Source organism: Symphodus melops, assembly GCF_947650265.1.
Source record: "Symphodus melops genome assembly, chromosome: 15".
NCBI lineage: Eukaryota > Metazoa > Chordata > Actinopteri > Labriformes > Labridae > Symphodus > Symphodus melops.
In genome coordinates, this window is record NC_136705.1 from 251,088 (window position 1) to 266,923 (window position 15,836).

General features: G+C 48.1%; 1 protein-coding gene across 4 annotated transcripts in view; it reads left to right on the forward strand.

The window, feature by feature from the left end:
* Positions 1 to 888: 888 nt before the first annotated feature.
* Positions 889 to 15,836, forward strand: part of dntt (deoxynucleotidyltransferase, terminal) — a 121,175-nt gene continuing 106,227 nt past the window's right edge. For 3 of the 4 annotated variants that reach the window (XM_079363346.1, XM_079363347.1, XM_079363348.1), the window contains exons 1-4: positions 3,923 to 4,162; positions 7,708 to 7,882; positions 9,828 to 9,929; positions 13,943 to 14,113. In XM_079363346.1, the coding sequence (XP_079219472.1) occupies positions 3,969 to 4,162; positions 7,708 to 7,882; positions 9,828 to 9,929; positions 13,943 to 14,113 (642 nt within the window). In that variant the 5' untranslated portion in view covers positions 3,923 to 3,968. Of the gene's footprint in view, positions 1,150 to 3,922; positions 4,163 to 7,707; positions 7,883 to 9,827; positions 9,930 to 13,942; positions 14,114 to 15,836 lie in introns of those variants that run through there. The other variant, XM_079363349.1, reaches the window with a different exon arrangement.

Sequence of the window (15,836 nt, forward strand, 5' to 3'; positions counted from 1 at the left end):
CATCCATCCATCCATCTATTCATCCATCTATTCATCCATCTATTCATCCATCCATCCATCCATCCATCATCCATCCATCCATCCATCCATCCATCCATCCATCCATCATCCATCCATCCATCATCCATCCATCCATCCATCCATCCATCCATCCATCCATCCATCCATCTATCTATCTATCTATCTATCTATCTATCTATCCATCCATCCATCCATCCATCCATCCATCCATCCATCCATCCATCCATCCATCCATCATCCATCAATCCATCCATCCATCCATCAATCCATCCATCCATCCATCATGACCACCGTCTTTACCTTTTATTTCCTTCATGTAGCTGTAAAGATGCAACATATAAAATGTACAGATATATTTCACCAGCAGCTCCTTTTTCCCCTCTCGTTTCCTAAACTTCACTTTAGTCTTTAATGTTTCCTAAACTTCACTTTAGTCTTTAATGTTTCCTAAACTTCACTTTAGTCTTTAATGTTTCCTAAACTTCACTTTAGTCTTTAATGTTTCCTAAACTTCACTTTAGTCTTTAATGTTTCCTAAACTTCACTTTAGTCTTTAATGTTTCCTAAACTTCACTTTAGTCTTTAATGTTTCCTAAACTTCACTTTAGTCTTTAATGTTTCCTAAACTTCACTTTAGTCTTTAATGTTTCCTAAACTTCACTTTTGTGTCGGTAAGTTTGTTTCCTGTGTTGCTTGTGTTTTTAAATTCCTAGTTTGGTGTTTAGTGTTTCCTGTTTTATTTTGTAATATCTGGTTTAGGTTGTGTTCTCAGAGTCAGGTTTTTGTCCTCAGTTCTCTGGTCTTGTGTTCTTTGCTCCTCAGTGTGTTTCCAGCCTGATTGCCCTGATTGTCCTCACCTGTGAAACCAGTCTCACCTGTGCCTGATTACTCCTGTGTCTCTTTATGTTCCTTCCCCTCTGTGTCAGTTCGTTGTGTGTAGCCTGTCGTTTGTGTCCCTCTGCTCCCTGGATTTACTTGGTTTTGGATTTTGTGGATGTATAATTCAAATTATTTTTTTTGCCTTTTGTCTAATAAATGTTCTTTGTTTTAATTGGGTCTTCCTCCCTGTTTTGCGCCTGTCTCTGTGACAGATGTTCAGAGAACAGCCTCAGCTCTCATCCTGGAACCGTAAGTGTCATCTATGAATACAGTGTGATGAAGTGTCCCCATACATCCCATACAGGCACTGTTAGCCGCTGTAGCTAACACGCTGATGTGAAGCATGAAGCAGATGATGTTCCTCACCTTGACATTAATTACTCTGATCGTGTTTATTATCATATTTCTGAGATCAGGCTTTTGTTTTTCTTTTATTTTGTAGTATCGATGTTTCAAGTCCTGGGTTAAAGATTCATTTCCTGCCTAAACCTTGAATCCTGATCCCTTTGATTAATTGATGCCACCTTGAAAGTGATTTAGTACACAAGGATGCAAGGGCTCAAAAATACTACACAAAGGATATACATGCGATTTCTTTCTCCTGATGGCAGGATGTCGTTTTGCTCACCTGGGCAACACTAGGAGTTTTATGGTTTTAACTGTCCTCACATGCAGGGTGCTCAAGGGACCGACTGCATGCACTCTTTTCTTTTTGGACATACAGCTCATCCTCAGAAATGAGAAGAAATGCATGAATAATGCTGCATGTCGACACATGTCAGCCTGTCCTCAGAACTGACATGGCTGCTGAGAGATATGAAGGCTGATCTCAGGGTGACATGGCAGAAGAAGGTCATGTCTGGGGACTTCTTTTAGAAGCCCATGGGCTATTACAGCGAGGAACAGCCTGGGCATCTGATCTGCCAAAGTCGACAGTTTTTAGAACCGTTTAAGAAATCCGGTGACGTAAATCCAAGGTCATCCTTTTCCCAAGACTGAATCAAAACTGAGTTTGGAGGATGTTGGCCGAGGATTTGTCTGTGAGGAAAGCTTCAAACCACTCAGGCAAATATTAGTGAGATTATTCCAGCTAACCCTAACAGTCAGATTTAGTCAGTTATTTCACTGTGATAAATATGGTGACAGTCAACTGTAGACAAACAGCAGGTCTGGTGTCAAAAAGGGTTTTTATTCTGATGCCCAGCTTTGGGATGTCCTGCTGAAGGCGGGCTTATACTGTGGTATACAGACGACAACGAGCAGCTACGAGCCGGTTCACCTGAGATCAGCAGGTTTTCAAATCGAGTTGACAAGTTGAGCTCATGTCTCAAGGCTTCAGGACAGAGGAGGCGTGGCCTCAAGGGCGCCATCTACTGGATGAAAAAGTCCTTCTTCCTTCCTTTAAAGCTGCTTGTTTGCACTTCCTTGTCTCCTTCTGAGCCGCCCTTTGTTTTTCTTCCTCTCTGAAGCGCGTCACGTTGGATAAATGAAATGATGCCATGATGTATTTCTCTCTTTAAAACTGTGAAGTGGAATATAAATTCAAATGTGCTAAAGAAACACTTTCTGAGTACATGCACTTGTTATGATGAACTCTATTTCCCCTGCTGGATGTCTTCATGCATTAATTTAGTCGTGTTTCTGCACAACTAAACCTGACAGGTTTCTGATATTTGGACGTGTTGGGAGTTAAACAAACATCTGAATGATTCATCACGCGTTCTGTCACATTGTGTTTTCTCAGGAAATCGACTTTGTGTGACGAGTCCAAACAATCATCAGATAGTTTTATCGTGGGGCTGCTGAAGAAAGTACGATGATGAATTGGGTTGTTGCTCCTTCGGTGACTGCTGCTGGCTCGGTGATGTTAGCATCGCGTGGGTCTCATGGAGGACGGGGGCCAGCAGCCTCGTACACAGCTGAGCGATCGGTCGGGGTGCCTGTGACACCCGTTAACCCTCGGATCTCCACGCTAATGAGAGCGCTGTAATGAAAGGCGTCTCGCTGACTGAGGAGAGGTGTGCAGAAAGGAACAGAGGCTTTGGTGATTAAAAGGAGAATTAAAGTCCATCATGATTCACTTGAATCAACAAATAATTGCTGTTTGGTCCACTGAAGCAGCGACGTTAATGTAGCGTGCTGCTTTACACTGCTGACAGCAGAGAAACATGTTGTATGGAAGAGGAATGACTCCTACCTGTGCATGGTGAGAGGTAAGAGCTGCTGGGCTCTCGGGGGAAAGGCCCACTGAGGCTCTGCGTTCAGGCGGCGAGCTAATTAAAGCGGTGCAGCAGATGGTGCAGCCTGGCTCCGGACATAATGAGCCGGCGAGTGGCGAGACGCACCGGACATGGCGAGACAGCTGTGAAGGGTTTGAGAGGTGACCAGACTTCAGGCGTCTCCCAGGAGTCCGGCTTCGCTCCAGCCGGGAGAGACGAGTCACAACTTCATCAAACTTTATTTTCCAAACTTTATGAGTGAAAAAGAAAACAATAATACAGCACATGTTTGACCTCCCCCCCCCCCCCCCCCGCTCAGTTCATGTTATATCCAGGAGGAGGATCAGCTGTCTCTGAGCGTCCAGGTGTCACTTTACTATTTGTGCAAACTAAAGTAAATGTTTCTTTATATGCTTTATATCTACCGTGTCCCTTTTTTAAAACAACATGAGAAGTGAGATTTGCATAAAGAGTTTGTTATTGTAAATATAAGTTCAGTTCATATAACTGGTTCAGACAGTTTGGTAAAATATGATCGTGTTGACTTCCTGCAGTTTGTTTTTAACATCTTCATGCCAACAGGCTTTTTTTCTCTTTCCTGTTCCATCCTCCATCATTTGAAGTTGGCAGGTGTTACTTTTTGGTAAACACCAAAATCCTCAACACCTGTTGCCAGAAGCTTCTCCTGTCTGCCAACTTGACCCCCCCCCTCACTAACCGACACCCTGGGCCCCCGCCCCCCCCCGCCAGGATTGAAAAACAACAGTGGCTTCAGCAAAGTGTTTTCTTTTCCTGGATGGAAGTCAAGTCGTTCCTGGAGGTGCAGAAACTCGCTCGCTGTGTAAAAAGATGTTCCACGCTCCCGTTGTGCCTCGAGTCAGGAAAAGGTCGCGAGCGGCAGAAGAGTGCATCCCCGGACGTGACCAGGTGAAGTTTGAGGATGTCAGACTGTTCCTGGTGGAGAGGAAAATGGGCCGCAGCAGGAGAAGCTTTCTGACGCAGCTGGCCAGGTCGAAGGGTTTTATCGTGGAAGACGTCCTCAGGTTGGAAAACAAACAAAAGTCTTTTTGTTGATCTCTGATGCAGCCGCTTTAAAAGCTTCATGAAAGGACATGAATTGAGTTTGGACCTGACCTGGAGTCCGCTTCGTGTGTGTGTGTGTGTGTGTGTGTGTGTGTGTGTGTGTGTGTGTGTGTGTGTGTGTGTGTGTGTGTGTGTGTGTGTGTGTGTGTGTGTGTGTGTGTGTGTGTGTGTGTGTGTGTGTGTGTGTGTGTGTGTGTGTGTGTGTGTGTGTGTGTGTGTGTGTGTGTGTGTGTGTGTGTGTGTGTGTGTGTGTGTGTGTGTGTGTGTGTGTGTGTGTGTGTGTGTGTGTGTGTGTGTGTGTGTGTGTGTGTGTGTGTGTGTGTGTGTGTGTGTGTGTGTGTGTGTGTGTGTGTGTGTGTGTGTGTGTGTGTGTGTGTGTGTGTGTGTGTTGACCATGGCAGCATTCCCAGAAACACAGCTTGTGCTCTCGTACAGTTACGCCCTGCCTGATACAAGTGTTTGAAACCAACGACAGGAAGTCGAGCGTGCACGCCTCAAACTGACATTAATTCTGCGAGCCAACAACAGAGATATGAGCTGCAGCTTGATACCAGCTCCTCCCAGTCCTTCATCACGTCTGATACCAGCTCCTCCCAGTCCTTCATCACGTCTGATACCAGCTCCTCCCAGTCCTTCATCACGTCTGATACCAGCTCCTCCCAGTCCTTCATCACGTCTGATACCAGCTCCTCCCAGTCCTTCATCACGTCTCATACCAGCTCCTCCCAGTCCTTCATCACGTCTCATACCAGCTCCTCCCAGTCCTTCATCAGGTCTGATACCAGCTCCTCCCAGTCCTTCATCACGTCTGATACCAGCTCCTCCCAGTCCTTCATCAGGTCTGATACCAGCTCCTCCCAGTCCTTCATCAGGTCTGATACCAGCTCCTCCCAGTCCTTCATCACGTCTGATACCAGCTCCTCCCAGTCCTTCATCAGGTCTGATACCAGCTCCTCCCAGTCCTTCATCAGGTCTGCTGCCTGCAGTCAGAGCCCTCTCATGCCTCTCTATGTATATATATCTATATTGTCCCCTCCCTGACCTCGGGCTGCTCCAGTGTCTGCAGGAAAAGACATGTGACTGAACGGCTTCCTGTGTTGGTGCCTCATTATATCCAAACTACAAACCTTTTAAAACTCTCCTCAGATGAGGATCCTGAAGTTTAGTGAGACGTGCTGATCCTGATCCTGATCCTGATCCTGATCCTGATCCTGGATGCAGACAGTCTGTCATGTTAAACACTTCAGCGTGTTGTTGATCTGCCATGTGGCAGGTGATGAGGCGTGGAAGCAGCTGCTCTCCAGTGGCTTCAATAATAAACTAAAGTAATTATTTCTACATTTTAATTCATGAGGATTCATTTACTGCTCTTCTATGTTTATCTCAGCGATGATGACGCCTCCTCAGAGGAACTGTCCTCAGTCCTCCTGTCCTTGTGTCCTCCTGTCCTCGTGTCCTCGTGACCTTGAATCCTCATGTCCTCATTTCCTTGTGTCCCCATGTCCTCATGTCCTCCTGTCCTCGTGTCCTTGTGTCCTCGTGACCTTGAATCCTCATGTTCTCATGTCCTCATTTCCTCGTGTCCTCATGTCCTCCTGCCCTCGTGTCCTTGTGTCTTCCTGTCCTCCTGCCCTCATGTCCTTGTGTCCTCATGTCCTTGTGTCTTCCTGTCCTCATGTCCTCGTGTCCTTGTGTCCTCCTGTCCTTGTGTCCTTGTGTCTTCCTGTCCTCATGTCCTCGTGTCCTCCTGTCCTTGTGTCCTCATTTCCTCGTGTCCTCATGTCCTTGTGTCCTCATGTCCTTGTGTCCTCCTGTCCTCATGTCCTCCTGTCCTTGTGTCCTGATGTCCTCATGTCTTCCTGTCCTCATGTCCTCGTGTCCTCATTTCCTTGTGTCCTTGTGTCCTCATTTCCTCGTGTCCTCATGTCCTCGTGTCCTCATTTCCTCGTGTCCTTGTGTCCTCATGTCCTTGTGTCCTCGTGTCCTCCTGTCCTTGTGTCCTCCTGTCCTCGTGTCCTCATTTCCTCATGTCCTCATTTCCTCGTGTCCTCATGTCCTCCTGCCCTCATGTCCTCGTGTCCTTGTGTCCTCATGTCCTTGTGTCTTCCGGTCCTCGTGTCCTCATGTCCTTGTGTCCTCATTTCCTCGTGTCCTTGTGTCCTCATTTCCTCGTGTCCTCCTGTCCTCCTGTCCTCGTGTCCCTGTTTCCTCGTGTCCTCCTGTTCTTGTGTCCTTGTGTCCTCGTGTCTTCCTGTCATCGTGTCCTCATTTCCTCGTGTCCTCCTGTCCTCCTGTCCTTGTGTCCTCCTGTCCTCGTGTCCTCCTGTCCTCGTGTCCTCCTGTCCTCGTGTCCTCATGTCCTCCTGTCCTTGTGTCCTCCTGTCCTTGTGTCCTCATGTCCTCCTGTCCTCCTGTCCTTGTGTCCTCATGTCCTCCTGTCCTTGTGTCCTCCTGTCCTTCTGTCCTCGTGTCCTCGTGTCCGGCCCCTGATGTCTGCTGTTTTACATTCTGTGCATGAAGAAGCTCATTCAGGATCTCAAAGCCTCCTGAGCTGCTGTTTTAGGGAGTTCCTGCTGAGAGCAGTTTAACGTTAGCTTGTGTTAGCCGTGTCCTCAGGTACCTCCAGTGTGTCTTGGAAGGATTTTATTTTAAGCATGGACCCTTGGTGGCCGGACTGGTTTGCCAAACAGATTAGTTTCGCCTGTGATTTGGCCAATTAGGCTTCAGCCTGAGCTCTGCAGGGACCTGTCTGAAGGAGTCTGGTTTACCCACGGCAGGCCAGGACGAGGACGAGTGTGCTGAGGGTCATTAGTGTCTTGATTGGGTTAGGTAGTTAGTCTGAGGCGGGGGGGGGGGGGGGGTCTGGTTGAAGGCGTTGAGATCTGAGCTGCATTTCAAAAACAGTCCAAGTGTACTGGGAGCTACACGAACGGGTCATCTCGCCAAGCTCGCACTCGGGTTCAGTAAACGCACAGATACTGGGTCAGTAGAATCAGATGATTCTTTAGACCATCGTAGTTGTTAAAGTTAGTATTGTAAGCTATGATGTTATTTCAGTTACCTGGTAAAGCAGTGTATAGCCTATATCGGCAGCTCTTACTTTGAAAGGTTCAAGGAAGGGAAGAGTGTGGTTCAGGTTCCGTGCTGTGTCTCCCACGTGTGCGGCGATAAAGGAGCAGACGTGTGTTCAGCGAAGACGCCGTACTTCTTTATGTTATAGTTTCCCATAAACACCCTCGCTTACAGGATGTATTTTATTTTAAAATATATTTCTTCAGCTTTTTATATAATTTCCTGTTAGCTGCATGCTCTTATTTTGAAGGGAAAATGACCGGAAGTGAAGGTAAAAACAGAAGGAAGCGGTGAAAGTGTGTGAAGGCCCCGCCCACATGGCCGTTTTGGACGCCCCTCGGTTTGCCAGGTGTGGCAGCGAGCGAGCGAAGTGGTTCAGATATACTGTGTATCTAATGACACCTCAAGCTGCTCTTTTCTTCTCCTCCGACAGTGACGTGGTCACACACGTGGTGTCAGAGGACTGTCACGCTTCTGCCCTGTGGGCGTGGCTAAAGCAGTGTGAGCTGAAACGTCTAACCGACATGCTGGTGCTGGACATCAGCTGGTTCACTGAGAGCATGAGAGACGGGAGACCTGTGACTGTGGAGACCAAACATCTGATCCAGGTAGGTCAGAGCTCCCGTCTGATCCACGAGGTCATGGCGTGTAAAAGTCTCTTCCTGCTTCCTTTAAAGCTCCCGTCTGATCCACGAGGTCATGGCGTGTAAAAGTCTCTTCCTGCTTCCTTTAAAGCTCCCGTCTGATCCACGAGGTCATGGCGTGTAAAAGTGTCTTCCTTTAAAGCTCCCGTCTGATCCACGAGGTCATGGCGTGTAAAAGTGTCTTCCTTTAAAGCTCCCGTCTGATCCACGAGGTCATGGCGTGTAAAAGTGTCTTCCTGCTTCCTTTAAAGCTCCCGTCTGATCCACGAGGTCATGGCGTGTAAAAGTGTCTTCCTTTAAAGCTCCCGTCTGATCCACGAGGTCATGGCGTGTAAAAGTGTCTTCCTTTAAAGCTCCCGTCTGATCCACGAGGTCATGGCGTGTAAAAGTCTCTTCCTTTAAAGCTCCCGTCTGATCCACGAGGTCATGGCGTGTAAAAGTCTCTTCCTTTAAAGCTCCCGTCTGATCCACGAGGTCATGGCGTGTAAAAGTCTCTTCCTGCTTCCTTTAAAGCTCCCGTCTGATCCACGAGGTCATGGCGTGTAAAAGTCTCTTCCTGCTTCCTTTAAAAGCAAACGGCTCGCGGCTGCTCGCTGAGTGTTCGTGGTCACCGTGGACACTCCTCCTACCCGTCAGCAGTCTGTGTCCATGATAAATGAGACCTGTGAGTAAGGGTCCCATCAGAGCTGCACTCTGTGACTGCAGTACCCATGTTAGACACTAGGGGGCGGAGCTACAGACTGCTCCTTTAAGTGCCTTCGGTTGTGACCTCTGTGAATAAAGTTTAGCTTTGTGTGCCACGCCCACCCTGCACCTCGCCACGCCCACCCTGCACCTCGCCACGTCCACCCTGCACCTCGCCACGTCCACCCTGCACCTCGCCACGTCCACCCTGCACCTCGCCACGTCCACCCTGCACCTCGCCACGTCCACCCTGCACCTCGCCACGCCCACCCTGCACCTCGCCACGTCCACCCTGCACCTCGCCACGTCCACCCTGCACCTCGCCGTCAGCAACACCATCATCTCTTATATTTTGTGGGAGTGTTAAATGAACCAATCGGCTGGACGCCAGGGCTCCGAGCCACCCACTGCATACACACACACACACACACACACACACACACACACACACACACACACACACACACACACACACACACACACACACACACACACACACACACACACACACACACACACACACACACACACACACACACACACACACACACACACACACACACACACACACACACACACACACACACACACACACACGCCTCTATGAGGGCTTGGCACAATGTGGATCCAAAATACAGAAATATGTTCGTCCCACACTGGAGATGAAAAAACACTCCCCGAGCTCTGTGGCTGTTTCCTGCGATCAGCCAGTGACAGCACAGTCACGCTGACATCCCCCCCCCCCCCCCTTCTCCCCTCGCCATGTGAGCGTGGCCCAGGAGTGGCGTGCTTGTGGTCGTCTGCATCATTAACAGACGGGTTAATGATGCCACGCTGACATTTATTGACCCGTGTCCCCAGGTAACGGCAGCTCCTCTTCTGCTCCTGTTTTTGTGCTGCCATTCTTCTCTGAGGACACTTCCTGTCTCTTCCTGTTTATCACCTGGGGGGGGGGGGCGTTAGTGTGCAGACCTCCTCCTGTGAGACAGACGTGAACATGGAGCACAAACAGGAGCGTGAATGATGGCCACTGAATCGGAGAAATGACCACACAAAGATTCGGGCGCCGTTTTTGCTGAAAGTCTTTTTTTTGGGACAGTCGGCAGCAGCGTTGGACGTCCAGCCTGGCTGAAAACAGCCTTTGATCTATTTTGTGTATACTTGTCTCTGTCATTGATCCTGTCGGCACGTCTACAACAAGCTCACTTCCTGTTTTCGTACACAGGAAACATTTCCAGAAGCTTCCACGCCGACTGCTGTGGCCGGCGTTTCCCAATACGCCTGCCAGAGACGGACAACCACAGAAAACAACAACAAGACTTTCACGGTAAGGATGCGTTTGCTCCACGCTGCACGCCGTCCCGTCTTTGTCCAACACCACGGACAGACACAGCTGCGCGCCGTCCCGTCTTTGTCCAACGCCACGGACAGACACAGCTGCACGCCGTCCATCCGTCCGCAGATGAGCTCTCATTGGTTGGCCCGCTTGTTTCACTCAGCACTCTGACACAACTCTTACCAAAATGTATGAGCCTGTAAAGCCTCTGCAGTAACAGCTGACATGCTGAGGGGAGGGGTCACACAAGGTCACGGGTTCATGAGGTGCTCCTACGCCACACCTGCATGACACCTGACAAACATAAATATATCACCTGTGTCAAAGCTGTTTTCATATATTTCACATCCTGGTCGGACACGTGTCCTGGACGTGTAGCTGCAGTTCTGAAACAAGTCACAGTGAAGGTAAACATCCTTCACTGACGCTTTGAAAGGTCATTGTTTCTCCTCAGACGGGTCGAGTGAGGAAGAAACAGGCCGAACTGATGGGACATATTTATTCATACACAGACAACAAAGCAGTGGGAGCAACTTGGGGTGAAGTGTCCCGCCCACATCGGACACGTGGCTGCAGCAGCTGGGGATCGAACCCCCAACCTTCCTACCAACTAAGGCACAGCAGGATGACCGTACATTTAATTGGACATGATGGGTTGGCTGAAGTTTCAGACACCTGATGTGTGACTGTCGGCGCTCTGCTGGCTGTTTGTTATTTGAGCGTTAAAGTGAATTGGACAGACGGAGGAAACGTCCTGCTGATGTCAGGAGGGAGGAGAGGAGCGTCCGGGGGGGTGGGGGGTGGGGGGGGGGGGGTGATGATGCAGAGAGGTGCCAGGATCAGGAAGAGAGGAAGAGCATCATCTCAGCAACAGCATCGCAGTGAGGTGTCAATCACACACCGACAGCGAGCGGCGCTTCATTCCACCACCACGCGCTACTGATTTATTCATCCCTGCTCCGTGGTTATCCCTCAGCGTCTCTGCCTCACACTCGTTCACTCCTCCCTGCTCGCCCCGTCTATTCTTACTGCGCTTCCTCTCTCACTCTCCTCAGGAAATCCACGTACACACACAACTCCTGGAGCCAACATCCCTCCTTTTCTATCATTTCCCCAAAACCCTGAGACACACACACACACACACACACACACACACACACACACACACACACACAGATATACACACACACACACACACACACACACACACACACACACACACACACACACACACACACACACAGATATACACACACACACACACACACACACACACACACACACACACACACACACACACACACACACACACACACACACACACACACACACACACACACACACACACACACACACACACACACACACACACACACACACACACACACACTCACTCACTCTGCAGGACTAATGAGGAGAGAGAGAGAGGTTGGAGAACATGGACGGGGTCACAATGATTCTTAAAGAGAGAAAAAACTAAAATGGTTGCTGACGTGTTAAAGGGAAGACTGATGAAGTATAAGACGTGTAATGACTAAATATCAAACATCCAGGGCGTGGCTTAAAGGGAGCACAGGGGGAGGGGCTTAGACGGAGCACAGAGGGGAGGGGCTTAGAGGGAGCACAGAGGGGAGGGGCTTAGAGGGAGCACAGAGGGGAGGGGCTTAGAGGGAGCACAGGGGGGAGGGGCTTAGAGGGAGCACAGGGGGGAGGGGCTTAGAGGGAGCACAGGGGGAGGGGCTGGGTGCAGCACTGAGGGAATGCTTCTTTATAAATCATGCTTTAACTTCCAGCATTTAGAAAATCAAAGCTGTGACATTTCTGTATCCGTCAAAATGTCGAAGTAACTAAATGTTCTCAGCCTTGTTCTCTGAGGAGTCAAAGATTAGTTTTCAAAGACATATTTTCAAAAGGAACTGAGTCATGGAAATGTAAAGTAAGCTACGATCAGCCCACACATCTTCCCTCTGAAATTATGAACAGCCAATCACAAACCAGGCCAATCTGATGGAGGCCGACCTGTGGATCTGCCCTCCTGATACTCTATCAGGATCAGAACATCTTCTGTTTCTATCACAGAAAGGAAGAGCTAAAGCTCCTCAGCCTGGAGACAGTGCTGTCTGTGTCACTTATTGTCACAGCGAGGTGAGAGCTCTGATTGGACGAGGATCTTTTTGGTGCAGGTTTTACAAACTGCACCTCTGAATCAGCTGGTTCTCCTCCGTTAGACTGGGAAACATTACTTTATGTATCAGTGCAGTTTCCGTGGTTTTGTCTGAACATGAGGCGGCGTGAGGTGACATCACGTTGGCTCGTTTAAACTGCTGATAGTCATTTCTGTGGTTACTGCGACAGCCTTGTCGGGGGGGGGGGGGGGGGGGGGGGGGGGGGGGGTCGACACTAACCTCTAAAGTTACATAAAGTTATTCATCAGATAGGTGAAGATCCATCTTCTGTCTGCTCGTCGGTTCAACTCTTCTTCCTGGGTGTTTGACCTCCTTTCATGCTTTTCTTCCTGCGTGTGTGTGTGTGTGTGTGTGTGTGTGTGTGTGTGTGTGTGTGTGTGTGTGTGTGTGTGTGTGTGTGTGTGTGTGTGTGTGTGTGTGTGTGTGTGTGTGTGTGTGTGTGTGTGTGTGTGTGTGTGTGTGTGTGTGTGTGTGTGTGTGTGTGTGTGTGTGTGTGTGTGTGTGTGTGTGTGTGTGTGTGTGTGTGTGTGTGTGTGTGTGTGTGTCATTTCAGTCACTGATGTGATGCTGTATAGTTACTGTGACACACTTTAGTTCTCTGTGTCTTCAGTCTCACCTGTGTCATTAGTCTCACCTGTGTCTTCAGTCTCACCTGTGTCTTCAGTCTCACCTGTGTCTTTAGTCTCACCTGTCTTTAGTCTCACCTGTGTCTTCAGTCTCACCTGTGTCTTTAGTCTCACCTGTCTTTAGTCTCACCTGTGTCTTCAGTCTCACCTGTGTCTTTAGTCTCACTTGTCTTTAGTCTCACCTGTGTCTTCAGTCTCACCTGTGTCTTTAGTCTCACCTGTCTTTAGTCTCACCTGTGTCTTCAGTCTCACCTGTGTCTTCAGTCTCACCTGTGTCTTTAGTCTCACCTGTCTTTAGTCTCACCTGTCTTTAGTCTCACCTGTGTCTTCAGTCTCACCTGTGTCTTTAGTCTCACCTGTGTCTTCAGTCTCACCTGTGTCTTTAGTCTCACCTGTGTCTTCAGTCTCACCTGTGTCTTTAGTCTCACCTGTGTCTTCAGTCTCACCTGTGTCTTTAGTCTCACCTGTGTCTTTAGTCTCACCTGTGTCTTTAGTCTCACCTGTGTCTTCAGTCTCACCTGTGTCTTCAGTCTCACCTGTGTCTTTAGTCTCACCTGTGTCTTCAGTCTCACCTGTGTCTTTAGTCTCACCTGTGTCTTTAGTCTCACCTGTGTCTTTAGTCTCACCTGTCTTTAGTCTCACCTGTGTCTTCAGTCTCAGTCACTTAGTGGAAACGTTTTGAAAGTCATGTTGGAAACAGAACTGGACTAAGAATTGACCCTTGGGGGGTCTACTTCAGCTTCAGGTTTACTTCATCAGATCTGAGATTAGCAGTAGAGTCGGAGCTGTCATGTGTCGCTAACATGATGCTGTTCAGCTGTCAGTCTGTAGAAATCAATCTGTCATCAGTTTTAAAGAACTTTATGATGAAACGTCTCTCTGTACTTCATTTAGTAGATTAATTCTTTGAGTCCATCTGCAGCCTGTTTGTACATGTGGCTGCCCCCCCCCCCGTCTGCCTCTCATGTCTGTGCGCCGTCATCAAGAATGTCCCGGTGTACGGGGTCAGAGACAGACTTCCTGTGTCTGCCTTCTTTCTTTATGCCATAGGACATGGTGTAATGTGCCTCTCATTTTACAATGCTTTATCTTCTCTTGCTTTCTTGTTTTTATGCAACACAGGTGCTACAGAAAACACGTTCTTCTTCTACACCTTTGTCCCTCACCTGTCCTCGTCCGTCTCTCCCTGCAGGATGCTTTTGAAGTGCTGGCTGACAGATATGAACTGAACCAGATTGAGGGTCCGTGTCTGGCCTTCAGGAGAGCTGCTTCAGTCCTAAAGAGTCTGCCCTGGGCGGTGCAGAGCCTGGGGGCCACGCGGGACCTGCCCTGCCTGGGGGAACACACCAAAGCAGTGATGGAGGTGAGACCCAGAGTTCAGCTGAAAGCCTTTAATATAATCTCTGAACATGCTTAATAAACAGAGAGCAGCTTTTATTTCCAATAACATACAAACACGTATGAATGGATGAGTTCATACTGACGGACTCTGCAGCAGCCTCTACCATCACTGTGTGAATGTGTATGAATGGATGAGTTCATACTGATGGACTCTTTACTCTGCAGCAGCCTCTACCATCAGTGTATGAATGTGTATGAATGGATGAGTTCATACTGATGGACTCTTTACTCTGCAGCAGCCTCTACCATCACTGTGTGAATGTGTATGAATGGATGAGTTCATACTGATGGACTCTGCAGCAGCCTCTACCATCACTGTGTGAATGTGTATGAATGGATGAGTTCATACTGATGGACTCTGCAGCAGCCTCTACCATCAGTGTGTGAATGTGTATGAATGGATGAGTTAATACTGATGGACTCTTTACTCTGCAGCAGCCTCTACCATCAGTGTGTGAATGTGTATGAATGGATGAGTTAATACTGATGGACTCTTTACTCTGCAGCAGCCTCTACCATTATTACATTACTACATTTTTTTAAACAATTTCTTTATTGAGTTTTCGAATGTAGAGAACAAAACAACAGGTGAACAAAGAGGCACAAACGAGACATCGTGATCACACACAGGATCCTTTACATATAAATGGTCACTATAGCAGTGCAGACAAAATAGGAAACAACATGTTAACAGGAAGCTTCTGTAAAGATATGAGACTTCCTGCCTTACCATCAAGTGAGTGAAGAACATTATGACACTTTAGTATGAGAAGATGCAGGAATGGCTTCATGTTCATTTACAGTTCGGATGGTTTGAGGAATATTCTCTGTGAAACAGCAAAGATACAAACTTTTCTTCACTTCACGGAGAGTGTCACACTTTTCTTTTTTTGATGGAGTGTTGCTTCATTTCTGTTCAGATTGTTTTACTGTGCTGTCGAGGAGGAGGACTCTTTCTTCCTCTAACACATCCTCTGGAGCTGACACTGAGGGGAAGTTTCTTCTTGCTGTGGGTTTTCAAAGGTTACAAAAAATCAGCGTTGAGCTCAGTCTTCAAGAAACATCAGAAATAGTTTTCTGGCTCACGACAGGCTCACTAACAACACTAACACTAACACACTGACAGGCGCTGTGCACATTTATCTCGTCTTTGAGAAAATGCGTCTCATTGGGTCACTCGACAATCATCTGCTCACCTACAGTCGAGCTCAGAGCAGAAAACACGGCAGGTTGTCAGGGAAAATGTCAAGAAACGTTTGCCTGCAGAGAAGGCAGAGTCCCTGTAGGGCGATGAGGAGCACACTGCGGTCCAACTCTGACACGTGATGCTCACAAACACACAGCAGGTCTTTGAGCTGCTTTCTAAACCTGTCACATCTGTCAACAGGAGGCAGATTCATTAAACAAAATAAGAGAAATGTCCCAGGAGACAGAATTAGGCCGGCTCTGAATGACCTCTCGTTGTTGTTGTTCTTACATAATTCAGACGTGTGGCCTGAGGTGAGGGTTTTTCTTTCTTTTCTTTTTTTTTTTTTCTCGCTTGTCTTTTTAAAAACAGATCTCATCTCAAAACAACACAATGACATGACACGTAAACAAAGTGAAAGCAGACAGGGTAAAAACAAATCGCTTGATGTGCCTGTGAACATCGGAGTGACACTCAGTCAGCAGCGATTGAAGCGATC